This window comes from Chrysemys picta, chromosome 1, assembly GCF_011386835.1.
Source record: "Chrysemys picta bellii isolate R12L10 chromosome 1, ASM1138683v2, whole genome shotgun sequence".
NCBI classification, from domain to species: domain Eukaryota; kingdom Metazoa; phylum Chordata; order Testudines; family Emydidae; genus Chrysemys; species Chrysemys picta.
In genome coordinates this window covers 144,378,807-144,403,107 of record NC_088791.1, presented here as the reverse complement: position 1 = coordinate 144,403,107, position 24,301 = coordinate 144,378,807, and the positions used below count along the sequence as shown (strand labels likewise).

The following is a 24,301-nucleotide window of genomic DNA, read 5'->3' as shown; positions in this document are numbered from 1 at the left end:
GACCTCAGGAGGTCATCTAGTCCAACCCCCTACTCAAAGCAGGACCAATTCCCAACTAAATCATCTCAGCCAGGGCGTTGTCAAGCCTGACCTTTTAAGGAACGAAGGAGATTCTACCACCTCCCTAGGTAACCCATTCCAGTGCTTCACCACCCTCCTAGTGAAAAAGTTTTTCAAATATCCAACCTAAACCTCCCCCACTGCAACTTGAGACCATTGCTCCTTGTTCTGTCATCTGCCACCACTGAGAACAGCCGAGCTCCATCCTCTTTGGAACCCCCTTCAGGTAGTTGAAAACAGCTATCAAATCCACCCTCATTCTTCTCTTCCGCAGACTAAATAGTCCCAGTTCCCTCAGCCTCTCCTCATAACTTATGTGCTCCAGCCCCCTAATCATTTTTGTTGCCCTCCGCTGGACTCTCTCCAATTTTTCTACATCCTTCTTGTAGAGTGGGGCCCAAAACTGGACACAGTACTCCAGGTGAGGCCTCACCAATGTCGAATAGAGGGAAATGATCATGTCCCTCGATCTGCTGGAAATGTCCCTACTTATACAGCCCAAAATACCGTTAGCCTTCTTGGCAACAAGGGCACACTGTTGACTCATATTCAGTTTCTCGTCCACTGTAACCCCTAGGTCCTTTTCTGCAGAACTGTTGCCTAACCATTTGGTCCCTAGTCTGTAACAGTGAATGAGATTCTTCTGTCCTAAGTGCAGGACTCTGCACTTGTCCTTGTTGAACCTCAGATTTCTTTTGGCCCAATCCTCTAATTTGTCTAGTTCCCTCTGTATCCTATCCCTACCCTCCAGCGTATCTATCACTCCTCCCAGTTTAGTGTCATCTGCAAACTTGCTGAGAGTGCAATCCACGCCATCCTCCAAATCATTAATGACGATATTGAACAAAACTGGCACCAGGACCGACCCCTAGGACACTCCGCTTGATACTGGCTGCCAACTAGACATGGAGCCATTGATCACTACCTGTTGAGCCCAATGATCTAGACAGCTATCTATCCACCTTATAGTCCATTCATCCAGTCCAGACTTCTTTAACTTGCTGGCAAGAATAGTGTGGGAGACTATTTCAAAAGCTTTGCTTAAGTCAAGGAATAACACGTCCTCTCATCCAGTTATCTTGTCATAGAAGGAAATTAGGTTAGTCAGGCATGAGGAGAAGTTTGGGGTGTAGGAGGGTGCTCTGGGCTGGGACCGAGGGGTTCGGAGGGCAGGAGGGGGATCAGGGCTGGGGCAGGGGTGTGGGAAGGGGTGCAGGCTCTGGCGTGGGTCTGGGGATGAGAGGTTTGGGGTACAGGAGGGTGCGCCGTGTTGGGATCAAGGGATTTGGAGAGCAGGACGGGGATCAGGGCTGGGGCAGGGGGTTGGGGCGTGGGGAGAGGCTATGGGGTTCAGGCTTCGAGCGGCGCTTACCTGAAGCGGCTCCCAGAAGCAGTGGCATGTCTCTTCTCCGACTCCTATGTGTGGAGCGGCCCCCGACTGCGCCCCAGAGCAGAGCCATTCTGAAGTTTCAGGGAACAGTGTGGCACGGCCCCCGACCCGGCGCCCAAGCTGGAGCGCCAGAGCGGGACCGAGCCACGTGGTGCGGCCCCCAACCCGGTGCCCCAGCTGGAGCGCCAGAGCACGGCAAGCCTCAGACTCTGCTCCCCATTGGGAGCTTCTGGGGTGGTTTAAAACAGCTTGCAGGCCAGATTGTAGTTTGCCCACCCCTGTCTTAGAGCAGTCTGTGTTCATGAAAGATGTGGGGGTGTGGCATCCTGCCCCATCACAATCATACAGTGCACAATTACTGGTCAGCCATGAACCCTCCAATTTCCCAATTAATGTTCTTCCAACACTTATTAATGGTTTCCATATTATTTCTGTAGCAATTATTCAGATGCTTGCCAAATCAGAGAAACCTATCACAGCTCATGGAAACAAATCTAGGACGTGGTCCAAATCATAGAAGATTAGGGTTGGAAGGGACCTCAGGAGGTCATTTAGTCCAACCCCCTGCTCAAAGCAGGACCAACCTCAACTAAATCATCCCAGCCAGGGCTTTGTCAAATCTGCTCTCATACACTGTATGTGGTGCACACCAGGAATAAAGCTCAGATCATTTCTATCCAAGTGAGTCAACACAATGCCTAGTAGATCACAATCTCTGAAGTCACTGATTAGATATTGACAAAACATGATACCAATGCAGGTCACTGCTCTCCACCCAAATCAGGCTGTAGTCCCAGTGATAGGTTGGACCCCGTAAGGTGCCACCTCATGTGCTGAGATACCACTGAGCCCACCAGTTATGCCAGCCTGGGCACCCTTCTTACCTGTCTTGCTGAGCCAGGCTATTAAGCCTCCTCCAGCAAACACACAGGCAGGGCCACACCCAACTGCAGAATGACACAGACACGGAGATCAGTTCTGGGAAGGCTCAGCTTAAGGGACTTGCCCCTGCACTCAGGTGTCCACCTCCTTTGGAATGCAGGCCCAAAGGTATATTATGAAATCTGCCTCCTCCCTTAATGTGGAGGAAGGTATGCACAGCCTCTTATTCCCTCTCCCCCACCCCCCAATTATGAATTGCAGAAACTGGGTTATGTTATAAAAAGAAAAGTTTATTAACTACAAAAGGTGGATTGTAAGTGAATATAAGAGATAACCGACAGAACAAAACAGATTACTAAGCAAATAAAAAAGAACACGCAAGCTAAGCTTGTTCACTAGATATTGTTGCAGGCAGATTACAGAAAGTCTTGAAAGGCAGCTGCACTGGTCTCCAGCTTAAGACCTCAGATATTACTACTCACAAACTAGATGCCCTTCCAGCTTGGGCTCAACGCTTCTCCCCCCAGTTCAGTTCTTGCTTCCAGGTGTTTTTCAGTGTCTCTTTGGGTGGGGAGGCAGAGGGGAACCTCGATGATGTCACTTTCCTGCCTTATATAGCTCTTATGTATGGCAGGAACCCTTTGTCTCCCAGTGGAAGAACACTGGCATTCCAAGGGGTGGGTCCAGTACCAGGTGACTCAGCCCCATGTCTCTGCAGGATTGTGGCAGCCATTACTCATAGGCTGTCTGGAGCCTCCACAGGAAGACTAAGCTCTTTTACAGTCCATTGTTTTTGCTAATGGGCCATTAGCCCTGTCTGGCTTTTCCATTGTTGTACCTGAAGGGCTAGTTAGGGGTGACACCCAAAAGTAGCATATTTGAAATACAGATACATAGTCAATATTCCTAACTTCAGATACACAAATGATACAGGCATACAAATTGGATAATCACATTCAGAATATCATAACCTTTCCAATGATCTCTCACATGAGCCATCTTGCATAAAGTACATCTCAGTTATGTCATAATAATATCATAAGCATATTTTCATAAAGAATATGGAGTGAAATGTCAGTCCCATGTCATAGTTTACTCCTTGCTCTCCTGCAAACTTTTGCCACCTCATGAGCCAAGAATCATCTAGAATCCACATTAGCAACCCTGGCAGCACACACATTTCTTTTCCCTCAGCAGTCAAGATACCTAAGCTGTCGGTTCCAAACCACCACACTGTGTCTCTTTGGACACTCCACATTAATTACCCCCAAAATAATGCCACACTCCTGGAGTGGTTCTTTTCCTCGCTGGTCCCCAATGTACACCCCGCTCTCACCCGTGGCTTCATGTAGCTGTAAGTATGCGACAGCGGCCACACCCCAGTAAGCCACCTCGGCAGGTGGGCTAAACCAGGTGAAGGTAAGTGGAAGTGTGGAAACTGACGGTGATTTAGGGATTGTCCTCCGAAGCATACGAAGACTGTTCTGGTAGCCAAGGCGGAAGAGACCGTATATTGGTCCAACAGCTTGAAAAGCAGTGCAGCAACACATTGTAGAAGGCGAAAGGCATGATGGGGCACTACAGAAGTCATGGCTATCCACTGCAGCTAAAGAAGCCTCCAGTAGTAACAGCCTTTGGCGATGGGGGAGTGGCGAAGTGACTGGTGAAGATGATTACTAGCTGTCGTAGCCACAAGCTTGCACATAGGTGGCCTGGGACATTGGTCACCCATCCCTATCCCAAGAGCAGCAGGGAAGCTCGGCAACGTGCCTGGCAACAGAGCAGCCCTTTTTAGGATTGCACTGCTCTCCCTTTGTAAGGGAAGGGGCTAGAAAAGGTGCCTCAAACATTGCCTGCCCAAATCAAATCCGGTCAGTTTACCGCAGCTGGCAGAGCATCCTCAACGCAGTCGAAAACAAAAAATAACTAAAAAGTACTTGGAACATCAGGACTATGATAGACCAAGATGATACTTCTAGATTTAAAAGAAGAACAGAACAGCTCTTCTTTCAAAAGAGCTAGCCCAGTAGGATATTGACATTGCAGTGTTCAGTGAAACCAGATTGGCAGATGAGGGCTTTATTACAGAACCGGCTGGGGGCTACACGTTGGGCTTGTCCACACTTACATTTTACAGTGCTCTAACTTGCTGGCTCAGGGGTGCAAAAAATCACCCCCCTGAGCGCAGCAGGTCTGAGCACTTTAAAGCGCTAGTGTAAACAGGCTCTGAGTGCTGGGAGCCAGGCTCAGAGTTAATCCCCTCGCGGAGGTGGTTTACTAGGTACGTGGAGAGAGCTCTCTCCCAGTGCTTGTGCGCGACCACACTTGCACTTCAAAGCGCTGCCGTGGGAGCGTTCATGTGGCAGCGCTTTGACTTTTCCAGTGTAGACATTTCCCTTCCAAAAGAACCACAATTCATGGACTGGAAATTGTCATCACAACCAAACTCTTGAAGACTTTCCAACAGGCATCAACAAAAGACTGATGAAACTCCGGCTACTGCTAAATAAGTCACGATTTGTTACCATCATCAATGCATATGCACCCATCTTAACAAGCCCTGACAATGCTAAGGAACGGTTCTACTCTGATCTCGACTCTCTCATCAAGTCAACAACTCAAAGTGACAAACTAATCATCATAGGGGATTTCAGTGCATGAATAGGTAAAGGTAACAACTGGCAAGGTGTCATTGGAAAAAAAAATGGCATTCAAAAATTGAATGAAAATGGTCTCTTACTCTTAGGCTATGATATGCACACTTGCCTAACTATTACAAATACCATCTTCAGACAGACAGACAAATATAAAACTACATGGATGCACCCCAAACAATGGCATCTAATAGATTACATCATTGTCCATTAATGTGACATAAGGGATGTCAGAATCACCAGAACCATGCGTGGATGGAGCAGAATGCTGGATGGATCCTAGAATGATTAGGTCAATACTGAATGTACACATTGTAGCCACATGCCTGAAATGCCAAAAACAATCAAGAGATCCCCTGATATTGCTGAATTAAATCATGCATACTATCGAGACAAGCTACAAGTGCACTAGAAACCAACCTTGGTGATAACCTTGTTTCACGGGAGGAATTCAGGGACACAGTACTGAGACATTTCCCTGGTGTTATCTGCTAGGTCACTTCAATCCTCGACTCTGGGAGCCAGCCTGCACTGCTGTGAGAACCCCCACTCCTGGGTTGTTCAGCCACAGCCTCTGGCATGTAAGCTGCTACCTTAGTGAGCACTTTTGGCCAGCCGCTGCTTGGCTTATGCAACCAAAATGACACTAGCCAATATCTCCGGTCTCAGAAACAACCCTAGGAACCTCAGTCTTGCAGTGTCCAGTTATGCCTGCTGGACGCTGCAAGCTTATACGAGTTCGTCAATTTAACCAAGAAATTTATATGTACCAGGCTTGTTATCCCGAAGGGAGTCTCTGACACACTTCAAACCAAATGCACTGCTTCAGGTAGAACAAACAAATTTATTAACTACAAAATAGATTTTAAGTGATTAAAGCAAAATGCATTCTAAACTGATCTTAACACTTTCAGTGCCCTTATAAACTTAGATGCTTCTCACCACAGGCTGGCTGGTTGCCCTTCAGCCAGGCTTTCCCCTTTGATCAGTGCTTCAGTCGCATGGTAGTGGTGTCTGTAGATGGAGGTGGAAGAGAGAGAGAGCGCGCGCATGGCAAATGTCTCTCCCTTTTATCATGTTCTTTCTTCTCTCTTGGCTCCCCCCCACCCTTCAGAGTCAGGTGACATTACCTCATCATAATCCCAAACCGACCAAGGGAAGGGGCGTGGGGTGACTCACTAGAGAGTCCAACAGGTCCTTTGTTGCTGCCTAGGCCAGTGTCCTTTGTTCCTGTGAGGCTGGGCTGGGTTTGTCACACCTCATCAAGGCATGTATGGGAACTGCCCCTCCGCTCCTGAAGAGTTTTGCCTGGGCTTGTTTTAAGCCACAAGGACACATTTTCAGCCTCATAAGTATATACATGAAATTACAACCTATAACATTACTATAATAAACTATGCTCAGTGTATCATGAGCTTTCCGAAGACACCCGCCATGACAAATTGCATTGGATATCACACAGTCATATTATAAGGATGGACATGGGGGTGCAGGGTGTTACCCCTAGGTACAGAGTGTCTCAAGTACAGAAACCTCCAGCTGACATCCTCAGACAGAAGAAAAGGGCTCACCACAACTCGTTTGACAAAAATGAGGAGGAAATCACAAGAGACAAAAAAAAAAAAAAAAAAAAAAAAGCTTTCCAAAACTGGCAAAATAATTATTCAGTCCATCCCAAAGAGAGACAGATTCAAACTCCTGAAAAGCAACACACGGAGACAACTACACTCAATACAAGATAAATGGTGGGAGAAGGTAGCAGAAGACATTCAAATGTATGCAGAAACAAATGAAATAAGTTATTTGATTCTTTGAAGCTAGTCTATGGACCTTCAAAGGTGGGCACAGGTTCACTCATGACGGCTGATGGCTGGACAGTCATCAAAAGACAAACATGGCATGGAACAGAGATGGGTTGAACACTTCAGCCAACTACTGAACAGACCATCCTCAACTGAAACAAGTGCTATTAACCAGATATCTCAAGAGCCTATTCAGCACCACCTTGACTCCCCACACTCACTTGAAGAAACAGAAAAGGCATGAGCAGCTCAGGAAAGTCCTCAGGCAGAGATGGAATACCAACAGAAACATATAAATCTGCTGGTCCAAAGATGTCAACAACACTCCAGAAGATCCTTACTGACATCTGGGACAACAAAGAAATGCCACAAGGCTTCAAAGATGCCACAATTATTCCTTTATTTAAAAATAAAGGCAGCAAAACGGTATGCGATAACTACCCTGGGATCTCTCCTATCCGTGTCACTGGAAAAAATCTTCGCTCATGTCCTCCTAAACTGTCTCAGAAGCCAATCTACCTGAGGCTCAGTGCGGATTCACTGACTCCTTTCCCATTTCAGATGGAGTCAAACAAGGCTGTGTCCTTGCTCCTGTACTGTTCAACCGCTTCTTCACTCAAGTTCTCAACCATGCTACAAACAGGCTCAACAGAGGCATATACATCAGGTACAGACACGACGTCTCAGTCTTCAATCGTATAAGGCTTAAAGCAAAAACAAGAGTAACAGAACTACTACTAAGAAAAGCACTTTGTGGATGATTGTGCCCTCCTAGCACACACAGAGGGAGATCTCCAGTGCATCGTAGATCGCTTTGCTGAAGCATCCAAATACAATCAGCCCGGAGAAAACTGTAGTGTTGCATCAATCATCTTCACTACTCCACGCCATATCCCGTTAGCATATCCATTAGTGGAATACAACTAAAGCAAGTTGACAATTTTACCTATCTCGGCAGCAAGATCTCCAATGATGGATTTCTTGACAAAGATCACAAACAGGATACAGAGAGCTTCACAGTCACTAGGAAAGCTATGCAACAGAGTCCTGAAATCTCACAACATAACCCTCTCAACAAAAATAAAACTTTACAATGCTTTTGGGCTCACATCTCTCTTCTATGGCTATGAGACCTGGACACCATACAAATGGCATATCAAACAGCTAGAGGTTTTCCATATGTGATGTCTGTGCGCCACTGTGGGAATCCGCTGGCAAGACAAAATTACCCACCTAGAAGTTCTCCAAAAGTCAAATGCCACAAGCATCAAGGCCATGGTGATAAAAGCCCAACTACACTGGGTTGGACACATCATTAGGATGCCTGAACATCGACTCCCCAGAAAGGACACCGGAATCAAGGCCACCCCAGAAAGCTCTACAAGGACAGCATCAAGAACAGCGTACACTTTGGTGCAATAAAACTAGTTGATCTCGAGAAGGCTTCATCAAATAGATCAGCATGGTGACATACAACACTCTGAGCTCTCCAAGCCTTTGATGAGGACAGAAATAATCAACTGTTAGCTGCAAGGGAAAAGCATCATGCTACTGCTATAGCTACCAAGACGCTCACCAATGACTTTGTCTGCCCAATCTGCTCACGAGCATGTGCGTCACGCTTTGGACTCCAGAATCCACAAAAAGATAGCATGAAAACATCATCAACCCGACAGTCTATGCGAGAATGAAGTAGCCATTTGCCCCTCTCATTCCCACAGGGGCTAGGAAAATACAGATTTTCTCAAGCAACCAATCCAATGCTTACGGGGGGAGGGATAGCTCAGTGGTTTGAGCATTGGCCTGCTAAACCCAGGGTTGTGAGTTCAATCCTTGAGGGGGCCATTTAGAGATTTGGGGCAAAAATCTGTCTGGCAAGGGTTGGACTAGATGACCTCCTGAGGTCCCTTCCAACCCTAATATTCTACCACCCGTCCTCATTTCCCAACCCCTTTGCAGCCCCAGCCTTTCTCCTTGGCCCTCTCCACTGGTACCTTCACACACACACCTCTGTAATCTGGTTCCTCCCCACCCAATAGAGCAAACATTTTCATTAGACTGGATACTGACTAGTTTGCTGTGTTCACAATAAACCTCTCCATAAAACAAATGCATGTTATATTATAAAAATAGACAACTTGTAGCAAACAACGTGAGTTATTAAATGTTTATTGGACAGGGGTACAAAGGTTCATACTAGAAACATCAGTGGCAGGATGTTCACGGGGCAATGGCATTGGCACATTCCCTCATATCATCTAGGCAAGTATAAAGTGGATGCACAGAAACTCTCACATTCTTTTTCTTTATTGGTTATAGCAGTGCAGGACTCACCCCTGTGGCGCCTCCTGCTGGTCATCTCCGGGAATTAGCTCTGCCAGCCTTGGAGCACCTTCTGCAGGCCAGTGATCCGCCTTGCTGCTGGCCCTGTGTCCCTCCCAGGATCCCGGTGCCCCGTTATCTGCCCCAGGGGAACCCCCACCCACTATCCCCACTTCGCCTCAGTCTTGGCTACTGCCCAGTATCCATCTAGCCCCCGTTCACTGGGGCAGACTGCAGTATCAGCCACTCATCACAGGCAAAGGGGTTCGGACCTGCTGCCTCTGCCTACCCATAGGCTGCCTCCTGCAACCCAAGTGCCCCTTTGGCCTTATCCTAGACCTGCAGCCTGGGGCTTTCCTAGGCCGGAGTTCCCCAGCTCCCTTGGCCTTTCCCCAGCCCTGCTCCACTCTAGGTACTTGGTTAAGCTCCCTACAGCCAGGCCCTTCTCTCTCTGAGAGACTCCTGAGCTCCTGGCTCCCAGCCTTTTTATACAGGCCAGCTGTGGCCTGATTGGGGTGTGGCCCAGCTGCAGCCATTTCCCCAATCAGCCCAGCTTTTAGAGCTACAGCCCTCTCCAGGGCTGCTTTCAAGCCCTTCCAGGCAGGACCAGGTGTCCACCCCGCTACATTGGCACATTCACACACTGTAATCTTTCCAGATTACACATCCACGCAAGCAAAAATATTAACATGTTTTTAAACACCATTCACAATTTGGATCCCTCAAAGACTCAGTGGGTGGCACTACCTTGCACAAAAATTGACCGATTGAGACCATTTTTGACCTGCATAACAGCAGTAGTTTGATCTCTAATTCTGTACGCACACAAAAGCCCCACCTAAAAACTTTCTGAAAAACTGCTATTTTTTTCCAGGGCGTCTATTTCTGGGTCCTACTCTGCATTCCTATGAAGGGTTGCAAATTTCAAGAAAATCTCTGCAAGCATAGAGATTTTAGAGCACTTAGGCCAGGACTACACTACATATCTATATCAGTATAATTATGTCACTCAAGGGTGTGAAAAATCCACCCCCCGGAGCGACATAGTTATACCGACCTAACCCTCCAGGTACGCAGTGCTATGTTGGCGGGAGGGCTTCTCCTCCGACATAGCTACCGCTTCTCAGGGAGGTGGATTAACTACGCCAACATAGTTACTCCTGGGGGAATTCTGTGCCCAAATAAAAAAAATTCTGTGCACAATATTTTAAAATCCTCCATATTTTGTCAAAATAACACAATATAATCACACCAGTTTCAATTATTTTGGTAATTTATTTCAAAATACCGGTCAGCAAGTGTCTCTGTAACAATACAGACAACAAAAAAGATTCAGGAAATGTTTTTTGTCAGATTCCTTACTAGGCATATTAATACAGAACTCTGAGTAATAATTCATTTAAACTACAATACAGAACCATATATTTCCTGCACCCCTCAGAACCAATGCAAAGGCTTGGGGGAGTGAGGGATAACAGAGGAGCTGAAAGAAAGGGAAATAATTGCAGGGAAGAAGCCTGGGTGTGAACTTGGAGGGTTGTTGGGTATGGATGGGAAAAATATGGAACAGGTTTTTTTAGGGGGCAGGGAGGGATTGTTAGAGAGATTCCCCCATGCATATCCTGGCTGACTCTTAGCCTTGCCTATTCAGTCATGCACATCTGCCCCTGTCCCCATGTGTGCCTGCACCTCATATGTCCCACTACCCCCACTCACTCACTCCCCCATCCCCATGTGTCTCTGTGCCCCTACTCAGGGATTCCCTTCCCACGTGTGGTCTTGCACCCCACCCATCCTCATGTGGCCCTGTGCCTCCACTCCCATTCAGCCCCTGCCCCAATCTGTTCTTCCCCACTAGCCCTTAGGAGCCCATCTAACCTCCCAGGCAGCTCTATGCTGTCTTTTTTCCCCCCCCACTGTCCCTGTCTCCTGACCTGGGCCGACAGGTGCTGTGAGGAAGGCACTACAGGCTCTCTCTCTCTTCCCTAGCTGGGTGGAAGCAGCTGTTGTGTTCTAGCACAACAGTGCCCTCCGGTGGGCAAAAGGCATAATTGCAGCAATTATCTTGCAGAAGCTATTTTCTGCAAAAAACATTTTAAATATGCATGGTCCATTAATTATGGACATGCACAGTGGTGTAGAATTCCCCCAGGAGTACATGGTGTAGCACTGTACATGAAGACAAGTTCTTAGAAGTGTCCTCCTTTAAACAGGAAGGATAGAGGGACAATGGAGGGAAAAAGTTCCTCTATACAGCCATCTGCAGCATAGGAGGCTCTGAAAGGTGTGAAGTGGCCCATTCTTCTCAATGTGATGATCCCAGCTGATTAAGAACACCCCAGCCTGAAACAACAGCATGTGAACTGCTCCACACATCTCAGTGCAGGTTCCCAATGCCCTCATGAGTACTTTAGATTAGAGCCTGTAATATGCATGAAGTATACTTGTTCTCAGCTTCCCATCAAAAGCAGCAAGACTTCCCCAGATCCTGGCTTACATGGGAGCCGAGAGGGGGCCTATGATCCTCCCAAAAGGGCAAGCCACCCACAACCCAGCTGACATGGGGTGGGGCATCCAAGCACTATAGATGGCCCTAGGGGCAGGAATGGGGACTCCAACTCCCCTAAAGGAGCAAGAGTCCCCCAGGTCTGGTCACACACACGGAAAGGGAGAATGTGGGGCTGCTAGGTGCCCCTACCCCTAGTTGTTCCCCAGTCCTCCTGCCACTCAGCCATTCCCCCTTCAGTGTCCCACTCCCACCTCTCTCTAATTCCCACATCTCTGACCTATAATCCATCCCCATACACCCCCTACTCACTGTAGCACCAAACCCCTCTCCCCCAATTCCTCCTTCCACCCCCTAATAACTCTTCCCTCCCAGGAACCATTCACATGTCTAATTCCCCCCCCAAAAAAATAAAATTACTACCTATAACTCACAAATTGTAGCAAGCTCCAGCCACTCAGTCCAAAACTCTTTTGTCATAAGTAGGCGCTTGTGATAAATTTATTCTTAGTTACATTAACTGAAGGGTGAGTTCACAATCCTCATTCTCAACAAGGTATGATTCATCCAGTCATTAGTACCTCTCAGTTTAATAGCACAAGGCAGCAGACGGAAACCATCTTTTGGAAGGTGGCTCTGTAACTTGGGCATCTCATGACCAAGTGACCCCAAATTTAGAGGCACACCACATTTCAAATCAATCCAAGTAACTGTTCAGATTTGAGAGCACTTACAAGACAGTCAAGCTTTAAAGCATATAAAATGGTGGGAATGGAAACACTCCTGACATTTTTCTGTAGTGGTACAGTGGCACTGTACAAAAATTGACCATTTTCTTAAATACTGTTTTCACATTTGGTCCCTCAAAAATGTACTTTGGGTAAAACTAAACAGATTGAGACCATTTTGACTGACATCACATCAACAGTTTAATCTGCAGGTCAGAGCACGTGCCCCCACACACCCCTTTTTTGAAAAAGGCTATTCAGTTTTTTTTCTCCCCAACCTATAGCTCAAGTGATCCCAAATTTGGGTCACTAACTCTACCCAGTAGCCTTCAGTGGCACACCAAATTTCAAAAGGAATCTAAAATCAACATGTTTAGTCAGAGGACTTAGAAAGGTCAACCTTGCAATGGAGGTCATGAAACATCATTAATTATAATGGCACTGCCCGGCCATTAGGATAGGAGTCTGTCTCTGACTGTGTGCAACATGGTGCCCAATGCTTGGAGACAGGAGAGCAACATGAGAGATGCCATTATGTTATAAAATCATCTGTCACTGCATCAGGACATAAATGACAAGATACATGACAAATGGACTAAGCAGAGGGAACCCCAAACAGCATGAAACCCTGTTCTGGCAACTGTATTTGCCTGACAGACATGCAAAAGATGTCTGTCTCTTTTACACTTTGGCAGCATAAGGTAGCATGCTAATAAAGCATCAGTGACATTTCTGTGAATGTATGGGACTATCATTACCACTCGGAGTCCCTCTGTCTTTGCATGTATGGCAGCATGCACAAATAGTCTTACAAAGTCTCTCATTGTTCGTCTGAAGTGAATTCACTTTCTTTTCATTATAGCATTGGTTCAAAGTATGTGTGACTGTCAGTCTGAGTATCTACCTTTTTTGTGGACAGCTGAACGTATGTTTGACTTTTAATGCCACTCTGCTACCATGCCTTCATGGGTATCTTAATGAGTAAATGCCTGTCAGTGTCACTTTGTGGGCATCTGGACATCTTGCATACATTATTGTTAAGGCTACATTTTAGTCACAGGTATTTTTAGTAAAAGTCATGGACAGGTCACAGACAGTAAACAAAAATTCACAGCCCATGACCTGTCCATGACTTGTACTAAAAATACCCCTGACTAAATCTTGGGGAAAGGGGGAGACAGGGGTGCTGGGGGTGCTCCAGACCAGTGCCACAGCTAGTCCCTGCCAACGCTTCCACAGCCCACTAAGTACCTGAGCTTGTCACCTAGCAGCCCTGCCCCAGTAACCCACCCATCTGCCCCAATCCTTCACAGGCACACCCTACCCGGAAATGACAGAAAGGCTCAGGGGCCACCAGCACGCAATGCCCCCTTAAACTCCACTCCAGCAGAACACCTGGGACTCTGTCACAGCCCACAGCTTAGGAACCACATATATAGAGCACCACCAAGACCCCTTTCCTCTGATCGGTGTTTCCTCAATAACTCCCTTCTTCAAAGGGAATTACCTCCTCCTTGTCTTAGGGGGGTGTAGCTCTCAACTCCCTCTTCTCTAGTTGTGTTTTTCCTCTGACTCCCTTCCCTACATATTGCACCCACTAACTACCCCATCTGATAAATGGGATGGTCTCCTTTAAATTCCTTTTTAAATTTAAACTCCAGGTCTTTCAGTGTCCTTCTGTTTATGGACATCTCCTTTGAGCCCCTCATTCCTACATTTCCTCTGAACTGTCTCTAATAACCTCCCAGTTGCAACACAGTTCAAACAGCACTGGACTCCACTACTTCTAGCCTTAGTAAAGTCTGTTTTCAGTGAGGCAGAGTACATATCTTCCCCCACCCTCATTATGAACAGTTGTCTGCCCTCTCATAAGTTACCACTCCTACCTAATGCTCTTCCTCTTGGACACAAGACACTGCCTGATGGTGTACAGCAGAAGAGCCAGGTAGGTCAGGCTCCATTACATTCTATGGGCCAAGCACCAATTACTAACCCAGGTTCCTGACGCTGATAGTAACAGGGTTCGGAGTTGTCACCTTTCCTCTCAAGGGCATACTTGAGATACAGTAAAATAGAATGACTCAGAACCAGCTATGCACTTAAGATCCAGAAGAGAACCACTGCCCTAGAGACAAGAGGTTCGTTTTCCCAACCCTGGAATTGCAGAAGGTGTATGACCTTCCCCCTTCTCACCCGCTGGAGCGGTTCAGGCTAGACACGAAGGAGTCAGCCCCCGCTCGCTCAGCCCCAGCAGTAGTCCAGGGCCACCCTTCCCCACCTATATGCAGACCAAGCAGACAAAAGTAAGGGAGTGGAACTGTGTTTATTAGCATAGAGAGTTCAAAGTACATGAGGTGGGTGCTATACATGCCCAACGAGAAGGTTACAGTTGTGTTTAATAGAGAAAAGACACAAATCACACATGTGTGAGACAGCCACTGAAGCCACGTAGACAGGGAAGGAAGTTCCTGGCTTTAGGCTCAGAACGACAGGGGTGGGGAAATTTTTTTTGCCCACACACCAAGAACCAGAAAGAGGGGCACAACATACAAATCCCCAACAGAAAGATAAATGGAAGAAACAGCCCAGAGGCCTCAGCCCCGGAGGAACAGGAGGGATGGGGAGGGCTTGTCCAAGAAAGTTTGAGCAATACCTGCTGGCTTGGGAGCCCTGCATCATCTTGCTTGCCCTCCCCACAAATTATGGCATCAGCACAATCAGGCCCTAGCTCCTCTTCAGCAGATGTACTTCTGTCCATCCATCTCCACAGCTCAATTCAACAGAGGATAGTGGGAAGCACTCAAAGAACAAGGGCCACTTCACTCCAGATCTTCAGTTTTGCCATCCCCAAGGTGGGGAGGGATGCGGAATTACAGGGATATGGACTCAGCGCAAATGAAATGCTGGTTCATGGAGATGAGCAAGCAAAACCCATACCCTTCCCAGAATGTCCTATTGCAAGAGAGTCTTTTTTTCCTTTACTAGCATTCCGTCTACCTTACACCCATGAAGCCCCACAGATGGCATCCCTCTTCCCAGCATCATTGGTCCCTGCACATAAGTCCCAGTGCATTCTAATTCATAGCCAGGGCTCCCTGAACTGAGGAAGCCTTCCTTCTGGTGCAGAATACAGGGAGCATTGCTCCTTCTCCCTACACTCTTCCCTCAGTGGTTCTGTTTGAGAACAAAATACTCACAAGAGGTTCTGTAGGGACTTGCACACAAACTGTGCAGCTCATTTCATCCACAGAATTCACCACAACACTTCAAGGACTCAGAGGAGCAGTGTAGCTCTTTTCACAGATGGGAAAATGGGGGCACAAGAGAAGTGACTTACCCACAGTAGGTTATACAGTTTCACCTGCTCCCAACTCCCCACCTTCCCAGAAACCTTGGAGAGCCCAGTCTGGACTCAAAAGTCTAAACTAGAGTTTGTAGCATTCACATATAGAGAAGTTTTAAGCTTGTGAACCAAGCAGATTTGCTGAGATCCAAGAGTTGCTGAATATTGAGTTCAAGACATTTTCCCAAAGCTCTTTCTCAGCGCAGAACTCTACTTTACTACCATTTTTTGTAACTCCTTGAGAATGAGGCTTTGGAGAAAGAACAGAGCAGAAGATGGGGACTTGCCCAGAAATACAGACAGGGTGCAGTTGCTCAGCTGACTATTTAAGCAACAGAGACTCCCCCCACCTGGGACTCCCCAACCCATGTCTCCCTTCACGCAACAGAAAGAGGCACACAGCTTGATGAAGCAAGAAAAATCCAGAATTCCCTCTCACTCCCTCTACTAGTCCTGTTCCCTCCACGCCCTGGACTTCCTCAGTAAAATGCATGCCAGTAGCTAACCAGGATGACATCCTGACAAGTCTGTACCAGTTACAGGAATACCAACCCCCGATAGAACAATTGCTGTTGTCCTTGTGGTGTAGGAAAAAGGATCATCAACCCTTCCTGTTGCATTCTATGAAGCTGAGAGCTGCCACAACATGAGCAAGACACAACTCATCACTATTTGTGGGAAGCTGAAGGATAAGTGACCACCATAAACTAGTTTAGACTTCAGCAGTTAAAGGGAAACTCCACAAGAGCTGAGGCCAGATGCTCTCCTCTGAGGTGAGGCACTACTCTAATCAATTTCACATTGGAGTCCCCCTCCTGCTCTCTAGGCTCACCACTGCCAGGGAACTGCTTTGAGGAAGCTCACATTGCTGAACTACACCCTTTAGGTACAGCTGTGATGAAGGGGACACCTAAGCCATGCCTCACTCAAATTCGGATTAAAAAAAAAAGTTACCCTCAAACATAAGAATGGAAGCAACATCTCCCCCCCCCCCCCCCCCCCAGTGAGCTGACCCTCCCTGAGGCTGCAGCAGATGTTGAAGGCGTTAAGCCTAGGTCCAGGAGAGTTGCTTCAGAATCTTACACAGAAGACAAACAAAACCAACAAAAGAACTGAAGATGAAGCAGCCACATGGAGGGGGGAGCGTGGGCAAGGAAGGAGACAGGAAGAGGGGAAGGTGGACTGCAGACTGAAGGGTCACATTCTCAAGTACAAAAGTAAACTGGAGACAGAATGCAACAGAAGGAAAAGAGAAAGGAGAAAACAAGAGGGCAAGTTATACCAAGGTCCCCACAGTAGGCAACTGAGGCCTACAAACCCCCAGCCAAGTTAGGGACTTCCCAACCCTTCCACTCCCATGCCTTTCACACTTGGGGGAAGAACTCCTCTGTCCCAGTAGAGGGAAGGTCCCATTTCCCCCAAAGAGAAAGAGCTCTCAGATTGGGTCCTTTATATGCTATTTCGAACATACCATTTCCCTGTAGAGTTTCCCAGATACTCCACCCTTCACCAGGCATTTGGAAGGTACCTTTTCCCTTAACCAGAAGGCAGAAGCTACCACTTGAACATGCAGGGTACTCTCAGACCTTCAGTCCCTTAACCAAAAGGGAGACGGTGGCATTTTCCAGGACTTGGGGGCTCCCTGACCCTCCATTCAGATTCTATATGGTACTTACGTACAATCGCCACCATCACAATGGCACAGATCACTCCAAGCATGATCATCATCTGGGGAGAAAGATTATGAAGGGTTAATACTCTCAGAAGGGGTTATTATGTGGTTGAGCACTCCCAAGGCATCTCATCCACACCCTAGAGACAAGAAAGCTCAGGGTTCCAGTCCTTCCATACAGCATGGCCTGGTGCAAAATAGCATTTCCTCTTTCCAACCCCCAGTGTCACGAACCTGCTTCAAACAGCCAAGAGATGAATGTCCAGGTTGGGTCAGGAGTCTCCAAAGAAGGGGGAGCAGCAAGTCCTAATTAGCAGCACAGCAAGTTTTCTTCAAATCCTAGGCCATGGATGCAGTGCTGACCCAATTGATTCCCATCTCTAATCTTCTCCCCACCCCCACAATCAGTCCCTAAGGCCTTTCATGCAGAGTAGCGAGGAAGCAGCAGGGGTTCAGCGGAAGGCTGCACTCCACAACCCCTCAGGGAGGGTATGAAGAGATCCAGGTCATTCTCCTTCCTGTGTACCTTGCCTTCCAAAGAGGGCTTGGGGCAGCTTCATGCTGAAACCACAGCCCTAACTGTACAAAATGCAACTGTCTTATAACCCCAGCTTCACTTTGATGCAGCCACAGACTACCTGTGCCTGCTGACGGGGAGTGGGGGAGAAGGGAGAAGAGAGGGAGGGGCACAACCCCAGAAAAATTCAAGTCATACACCACTCCACTCCTGCCTTTGCCTCTCCATGCCTGGCTTGCTGGCCCAGCTGCTCGGCAGGGAGGGGCCCGGCCACATCATGTGACCCTGCATGTGCCACCCCCCCACCCATGGCCTCTGGATGCAGCCAAAGGAGACACGGAACAACTTCAGATCTGGCCTCATTGGAAGGTAGATGAAAGGGTTGGGAGACTCACCTTACAGTTCTTCCACCAGTACTTCCTCTTTAGCTTTCCTGCACTAGTTTTAAACACTGAGGCACCAGCCTCAAGTGCCTCTGCCTTGCCATCCATCTCGGTAAGCCTTATGTCTCGATCCAGCACTTTCTCCACATTCACACTCATTATGCTCACCACCTGCAAAAAGAAGAAGAAAAAAAAAAAAAGCATGTTACACTGGTACAGAGGGAGGCACAAAAGCAAAAACGGGATTCTAGTCCATCTCACTAGTCCTAGGCAATATGATAATACAAAATAATAAGAGACCAAGCTCATGAGACACTGACTTACCTCCTCCATCTGGGCCTGGGACTGCTGCAGCCGAAGGTTACTACTTATGTTGGGGGGAGGCCCAGGGGGACCCCCACCAAGAGCACCCCCTTCTGGGGCCCTGGGAGCAGAGTGCTGAGCTGGATCAGACCTGATGAGACAAGGAGACATACCCAACAGAGGAAACAAAGTAATATGGGTCCATCTACGAACCTCAGATTTAAGAGAAAAGCAGAACTCAGGAGTCAAGTCCCAAACTAAAAAGCCAGGAGAAAGCTCAAGAACTGATACAGGATCTCATACTGGGAGAGGATATGTAGTGAGGTCCCATGGGGGTTGGGGAAGGGGGGGGGGGAGGAGGGGCAGGATTGTCAATCCTGGGTCCAGCACTACTGAATATTTTCATTAATGATTTGGATAATAGCATTGAAATTATGCTTATAAAATGCATGGATGACACCAAGCTGGGAGGAGTGGCAAGCACTTTGGAGGATAGGTTTAGAATTGAAAACGACCGTAAGAAATTGGGGAATTGAATTTAACAAGATGAAATTCACTAAAAACAAGTGTGATGTAGTAGACTTCAGGCTTGACTACACTTGCAAGTTAGTGCGCAATAAAGGAGCCCTGTGCGCACTAGCACACTCCCCGTCCACACTGGGAAGGCACGTAGAGCGCTCTGACTCCGCAGCTAAAGCGCTCCTGGTACTCCACCTTGGCGAGAGGAATAACATTTGCTGCACCTTGGCTACAACACACGGTGTGAACAAGGTGTTGCATTACTCTGATCAGCCTCTGGAAACGTCTCATAATCCCCTTAAATCAAGTGGCCACTCTTGTCATTGTTTTGAACTCCTGGAAGGAATGCGGAAATGCCCTTTCAAAGCTCCGTTTCTGACAGCCTGCATGCACACCGCTACTGTGGAATGCTGTGTGAGAGAGGGGCGGGAGGGAGGTCTGCTGCTGTCTGAACTTACAAGACAGCATGCCAACATGCTCTCAGCCCCACAAAAACCCACTCTCTCTCTCCCCCAACAAACACACAACACACTCCACCCCACCCCCCTCACTTGAAAAGCACGCAGCAGCCACTTGCATGCTGGGATAGCTACCACAATGCACTCCTCTCTATGGCCATTGCAAGAGCTGCTAATGTGGCCACGCCAGTGCACTGTCAGCTGTCAGCGTGGACAGACTGCAGCACTTTCCCTACTGCGCTCTACGAAGGCTGGTTTAACTCAAAGTGCTCTACGTCTGCAAGTGTAGCCATGTCCTTAGTTCACAACTACAAGATGGAGAATAACTGGCTAGGTGGTAGTACTGCTGAAAAGGATCTGGGAGTTATAGTTGATCAGAAATTGAAAATGAGTCAACAATGAGATGCAGTTGCAAAAAAGGCTAATGTCATTCTGTGATATATTAACAGGAGTGTTGTATGTAAGACACAGGAGGTAATTGTTCCGCTCTGCTCAGCACTGATGAGGCTTCAGCTGGAGTCCTGTGTCCAATTCTGGGCACAAGATGTGGACAAATTGGAGAGAGTCCAAAGGAGAGCAACAAAAAAAGGCAAGGTTTAAAAAACTTGACCTATATGGAAAGGTTAAAAAGAATGGGTATGTTTAGTCTTGAGAAGAAGAATAGTGAGGGGGAACCTGATAACAGGCTTCCAATATGTTAAGGGATATTAGAGGATTGTGATCAATTGTTCTACATGTCCACTGAAGGTAGGAAAAGTAGTAATGGGCTTCCTCTGCAGTAAGGGAGATTCAGGTTAGATATCAGGAAAACCTTTCTAACTATAAGGGTTAGAATAGGCTTTCAAGGGAGGTTGTGGAATTCCCCCATCACTGGAGGTTTTTAAAAACAGGTTGGACCTGATTTGTGTTTACTTCTCCCAGCCTCAGTGTAGGAGGCTGGACTTGACCTGGAGGTCCCTTCCAGACTTACATTTCTAGGATTCTATGGCACATAGGTGTCTAATGCCAGACAATAAATAAGGGCCAACTTTAAAGAAAAAAAACAGAAGCGAGGGAAGGGAATTGAGTCTAGCAGTAAACCTGCATATGTGCATGCAGGACTGGAATCACCAGGCAGGCTGTTGAGATCTGCCCAGCTGGACAACAAGTATCTTGCTGCCCCCAGTCATCTTTAACTGATTTCTGTCAATTAGGAATTAAGGCTGTATTTCCCAGTCTGGGGAGCTGATCACGGGAATGCAGCTACTTGAAGCATTCACAACACAGGACCACTACAAATGAGGATGCTTATAAGTTCCCCTCCTGCAGCACCCAAGAAACTAACCAGCACCACCCCACCACTTGAGCTGGGACAACTAGAGCCTGCAAATTTTTTGGGAGAGGGGAGAAGAGAAAGACACACACTTTCAGAGCAGCTCCCTGGGCCCACAGGGCAGACAAGCTGCCTCCCAAACCCAGGCAAGCCCCTACAGGGAGAGGAGAGCCTATTCCAAATGTCATTACGACATGGGTAAAGAGACTCTTACCTCCCCCTTTCCCCCCACGCACCTCTTACTTTCAGCTACTGGGAGCCAGAACCACCTGGTGCCTTGCCTGACAGGCACCACTGATGCGCAGGGGTGCACGGAGCAGGATCCCCGGGCAGTCCCCTAGAACATGGAACTCCATGGCGGAGCCTCTTCCTATAAGACCCGCACAGCAAGAGACACCCCCCAGCCTCTGAGCCCTTGGGCGTGGACTGCAGGGGCCAGAGGGAAAGCTGCTGCAAGCAAGACACGACACACGAGCGCAGATGCTGCTGCTGCTGCTGCTGGTGGCCGGGCAGAGCAGAGCAGGGCAGGCTGGCGTGATCACCGGCCGGAAAAGTGCAGACGCCGCTGTGCAGGGCAGGTCTGGCCACAGACGTTGATGGGAGCCAGGCAGAGGTGCAGGAAGGGCCATTTCGTGCCAGCCGAGACTCTCACCAATAGAGATGGGGAAGCCAATCCTGTGGCGGTGGGGAGCTGCCAGGAGCCGGGGAGAGGCGGCCGGTACTGGCACGCAGGCTGCCCCTTCTCCCAAGGAGGTGGCGGATACATCCTACGGGCCAGAGGAGCCTCCCCTCCCTGCAGACTGCTCAGCCCCAGACGAGACTGCAGCACGGCACAGCGCCCAATCCCCGCTCGGGGGCCGCAGAGCCACAGCTGCGACAATGCGCGACTCGGCGCCGGAACCCTGGGGAGCGCGGGGCCCCCAATACTTACATGGCTCCGCCGGGCTGAGAACACGCGCTCCGCGTCTACCCGGCACCTGTCCTGTGCCTGCCTCGGGTTTTAGCTGTCGCGCCACTACGGCCCCCACCCTATAGTCTGGTGCTATTTGACCACGCCCACCATCGGCAAATCAACGCGGCCACGGCCACGCCCCCTCCTGTCTGCAATGTCCCTTCGCACCGTCAGCCAAGTGCTTCCCTAAGCGCCAGCCTAGGCACCCTGTAGGTCTGGCTGCTACCTCTCTACCCGCACAACCAAACAGCTATAGCCTAGCACCAGCCAACCGTCGTGTGACGGTCCTCCAACCCGTTTTTTGTGAGCTGCAGCCTCCGTTCCAGACCCCCCCCCCCGCGCGCCCCGTGGACTTCTGCCCAATGAGAACGTTCGCTACCTGTTCCCTAAACCAATCACTGTACTTTCCTCCGGCCTCGCGCCACCGAGCTTTCAGGCCACGCCTACAATTCTTAAAGGGCGATTAACCCCGCGCCCGCGCCCCCCCCCCCCCCCCGGTGAGTATGGTCGTGGCGAGGAAGCCCCTCGGGGCCCTCTCCCTGCGGTCAGAGAAAGCTGCGCAGCGGGAGATAGATAATGGGTGTTTACACGGGAAAGAAGAGGGCCCCTTAAAGGGGAAAGAAGCCCAGAAAATCCAGCCTGGAGCAGACGCAATCATTGCAGGGCCGAGCTGCAGACTGAGATCATCAAGACGTCATTATAACAGTGGAGTGTGATCGCATCAGACTGAAAAAAATAATCACCATGGCATCACAGCCTGATGTACCAACGTCACCACAGCGCAGCTCACACGTGGTTCAGCCCTGAAAGAAGTTGGGGCTAGGGACTGCCGCCCCACCCCCAATGCGGAGAACTGACTCTATGTTGCAGCTTCCCCTTCATGACTCAGAGACTCCACAGCGGCAGGTGACACTAGCCAAACTTCTGCCACACATCATTGCCTTCCCCTGCATTAGCCAGGATTGCTGGTGCAGGGCTCCAATGTGTTGATTCATTTGCCTCTCCAGTGGAGAAAGCTATTAGGGGAGAGGCTGTTCTAGAGTTGATTTTGGCAGAAAGGGAAGAACTCGTTTTGAATTTGAAAGTGGAAAGCAGCTTGGGTGGAAGTGATCATGAAATGGTAGAGTTAATGAGTCTAAGAAATGGTAGGCATAGAATATCACGGTTGGAAGGGACCTCAGGAGGTCATCTAGTCCAACTCCCTGCTCAAAGCAGGACCAATCCCCAGATCCCTAAATGCCCCCTTCAAGGATTGAACTCACAACCCTGGGTTTAGCAGGCCAATGCTCAAACCACTGAGCTATCCCCCCCCAAACAGCAAAATAAAGACAATGGCTTTCAAGAAGGCAGACTTTAGTAAACTCAGGGAGTTTGTAGGTAAGATCCCATGGGAAGTAAGTCTAAGAGGAAAAACAATTGAAGACAGTTGGTAGTTTTTCAAAGAGACATTATTAAGGGCACAAGAGCAAACTATCCCACTGTGGAGGAAAGATTGGAAGTATGGCAAGAGACCACCCTGGCTTACCCAGAAGAACTTCAATGATCTAAAAATCAAAAGAGTCCTACAAAAAGTGGAAACTAGGTCAAATTACAAAGGATGAATATACACAACACAAGTATGTAGAGAGAAAATTAAAAAGTCACAAAATGAGATCAAACTAGCTGGAGACATAAAGGGTAACAAGAAGACATTCTACAAATACATTAGAAGCAAGAGGAAGACCAAGCACAGGGTAGGCCCATCACTCTATGGGGGCAGGGGGGGAAATAACAGAAAGTGTGGAAATGGCAGAGGTGCTTAATGACTTGTTTCGGTTTTCACCAAGAAAGTTGATGATGAATGGACGTCTAACATAGTGAATGCTAATGAAAATGAGGTAGGATCAGAGGCTAAAATAGCGAAAGAACAAGTTAAAAATTACTTAAACAAGTTAGATGTCTTCAAGTCACCAGGGCCTGAGGAAATGCATCCTAGAATACTCAAGGAGCTGACTGAAGAGATATCTGAGCCATTAGCAATTATCTTTGAAAACTCATGGAAAATGGGATTCCAGAAGACTGGAAAAGGGCATATATAGTCCCAACCTATAAAAAGCTAAATAAGGACAACCGGGGGAATTACAGACCAGTCAGTTTAACTACTGTACCTGGAAAGATAATGGAGCAAATAATTAAACAATCAATTTGCAGTAAGATAGAATAGACAATAGTAAGGTGATAAGTAACAGCATGGATTTGTCAAGAACAAATCATGTCAAACCAACCTGATAGCTTTCTTTGACAGAGTAACAAGCCTTGTGGATGGGGGGAAGCGGTAGATGTGATATATCTTGACTTTAGTAGGGCTTTTGATACTGTCTTGCATGACCATCTCAAACAAACTAGGGAAATACAACCTAGATGGAGCTACTATAAGGTTGGAAAACTGTTCCGAGTTATCAATGGTTCACAGTCAAGCTGGAAAGGCATAATGAGTGGGGTTCCACAGGGATTAGTTC

The 24,301-nt window shown here is 48.1% G+C and overlaps 2 protein-coding genes across 11 annotated transcripts in view; both read right to left on the bottom strand.

Moving 5' to 3' along the window:
- The window catches only part of KPNA1 (karyopherin subunit alpha 1), a 260,914-nt gene extending 254,806 nt beyond the window's left edge, over positions 1-6,108 (bottom strand). For 2 of the 8 annotated variants that reach the window (XM_065585965.1, XM_065585998.1), the window contains exon 1: positions 5,929-6,092. In XM_065585965.1, coding sequence (XP_065442037.1) covers positions 5,929-6,038 — 110 coding nt within the window. In that variant the 5' untranslated portion in view covers positions 6,039-6,092. Of the gene's footprint in view, positions 1-5,928 lie in introns of all 8 variants that reach the window. The other 6 variants (XR_010598953.1, XR_010598950.1, XR_010598943.1 and 3 more) reach the window with 6 other exon arrangements.
- An 8,540-nt stretch (positions 6,109-14,648) lies between these two features.
- On the bottom strand, positions 14,649-22,159 carry VAMP1 (vesicle associated membrane protein 1). Of its 3 annotated transcripts, XM_065586053.1 has the most exons (5): positions 21,783-22,159; positions 18,584-18,713; positions 18,272-18,430; positions 17,364-17,415; positions 14,649-16,909 (listed from the first exon to the last, which is right to left on the bottom strand). In XM_065586053.1, coding segments are annotated over exons 1-5 (360 nt in total). In that variant the 5' UTR covers positions 21,785-22,159; the 3' UTR covers positions 14,649-16,892. The 3 variants fall into 3 exon arrangements, with proteins under 3 accessions (XP_065442125.1, XP_042711023.1, XP_042711022.1); XM_042855089.2 differs by lacking the exon at positions 21,783-22,159 and having other exon boundaries at positions 18,584-18,867; XM_042855088.2 differs by lacking the exons at positions 14,649-16,909; positions 21,783-22,159 and having other exon boundaries at positions 17,135-17,415; positions 18,584-18,867.
- Positions 22,160-24,301: the final 2,142 nt, after the last annotated feature.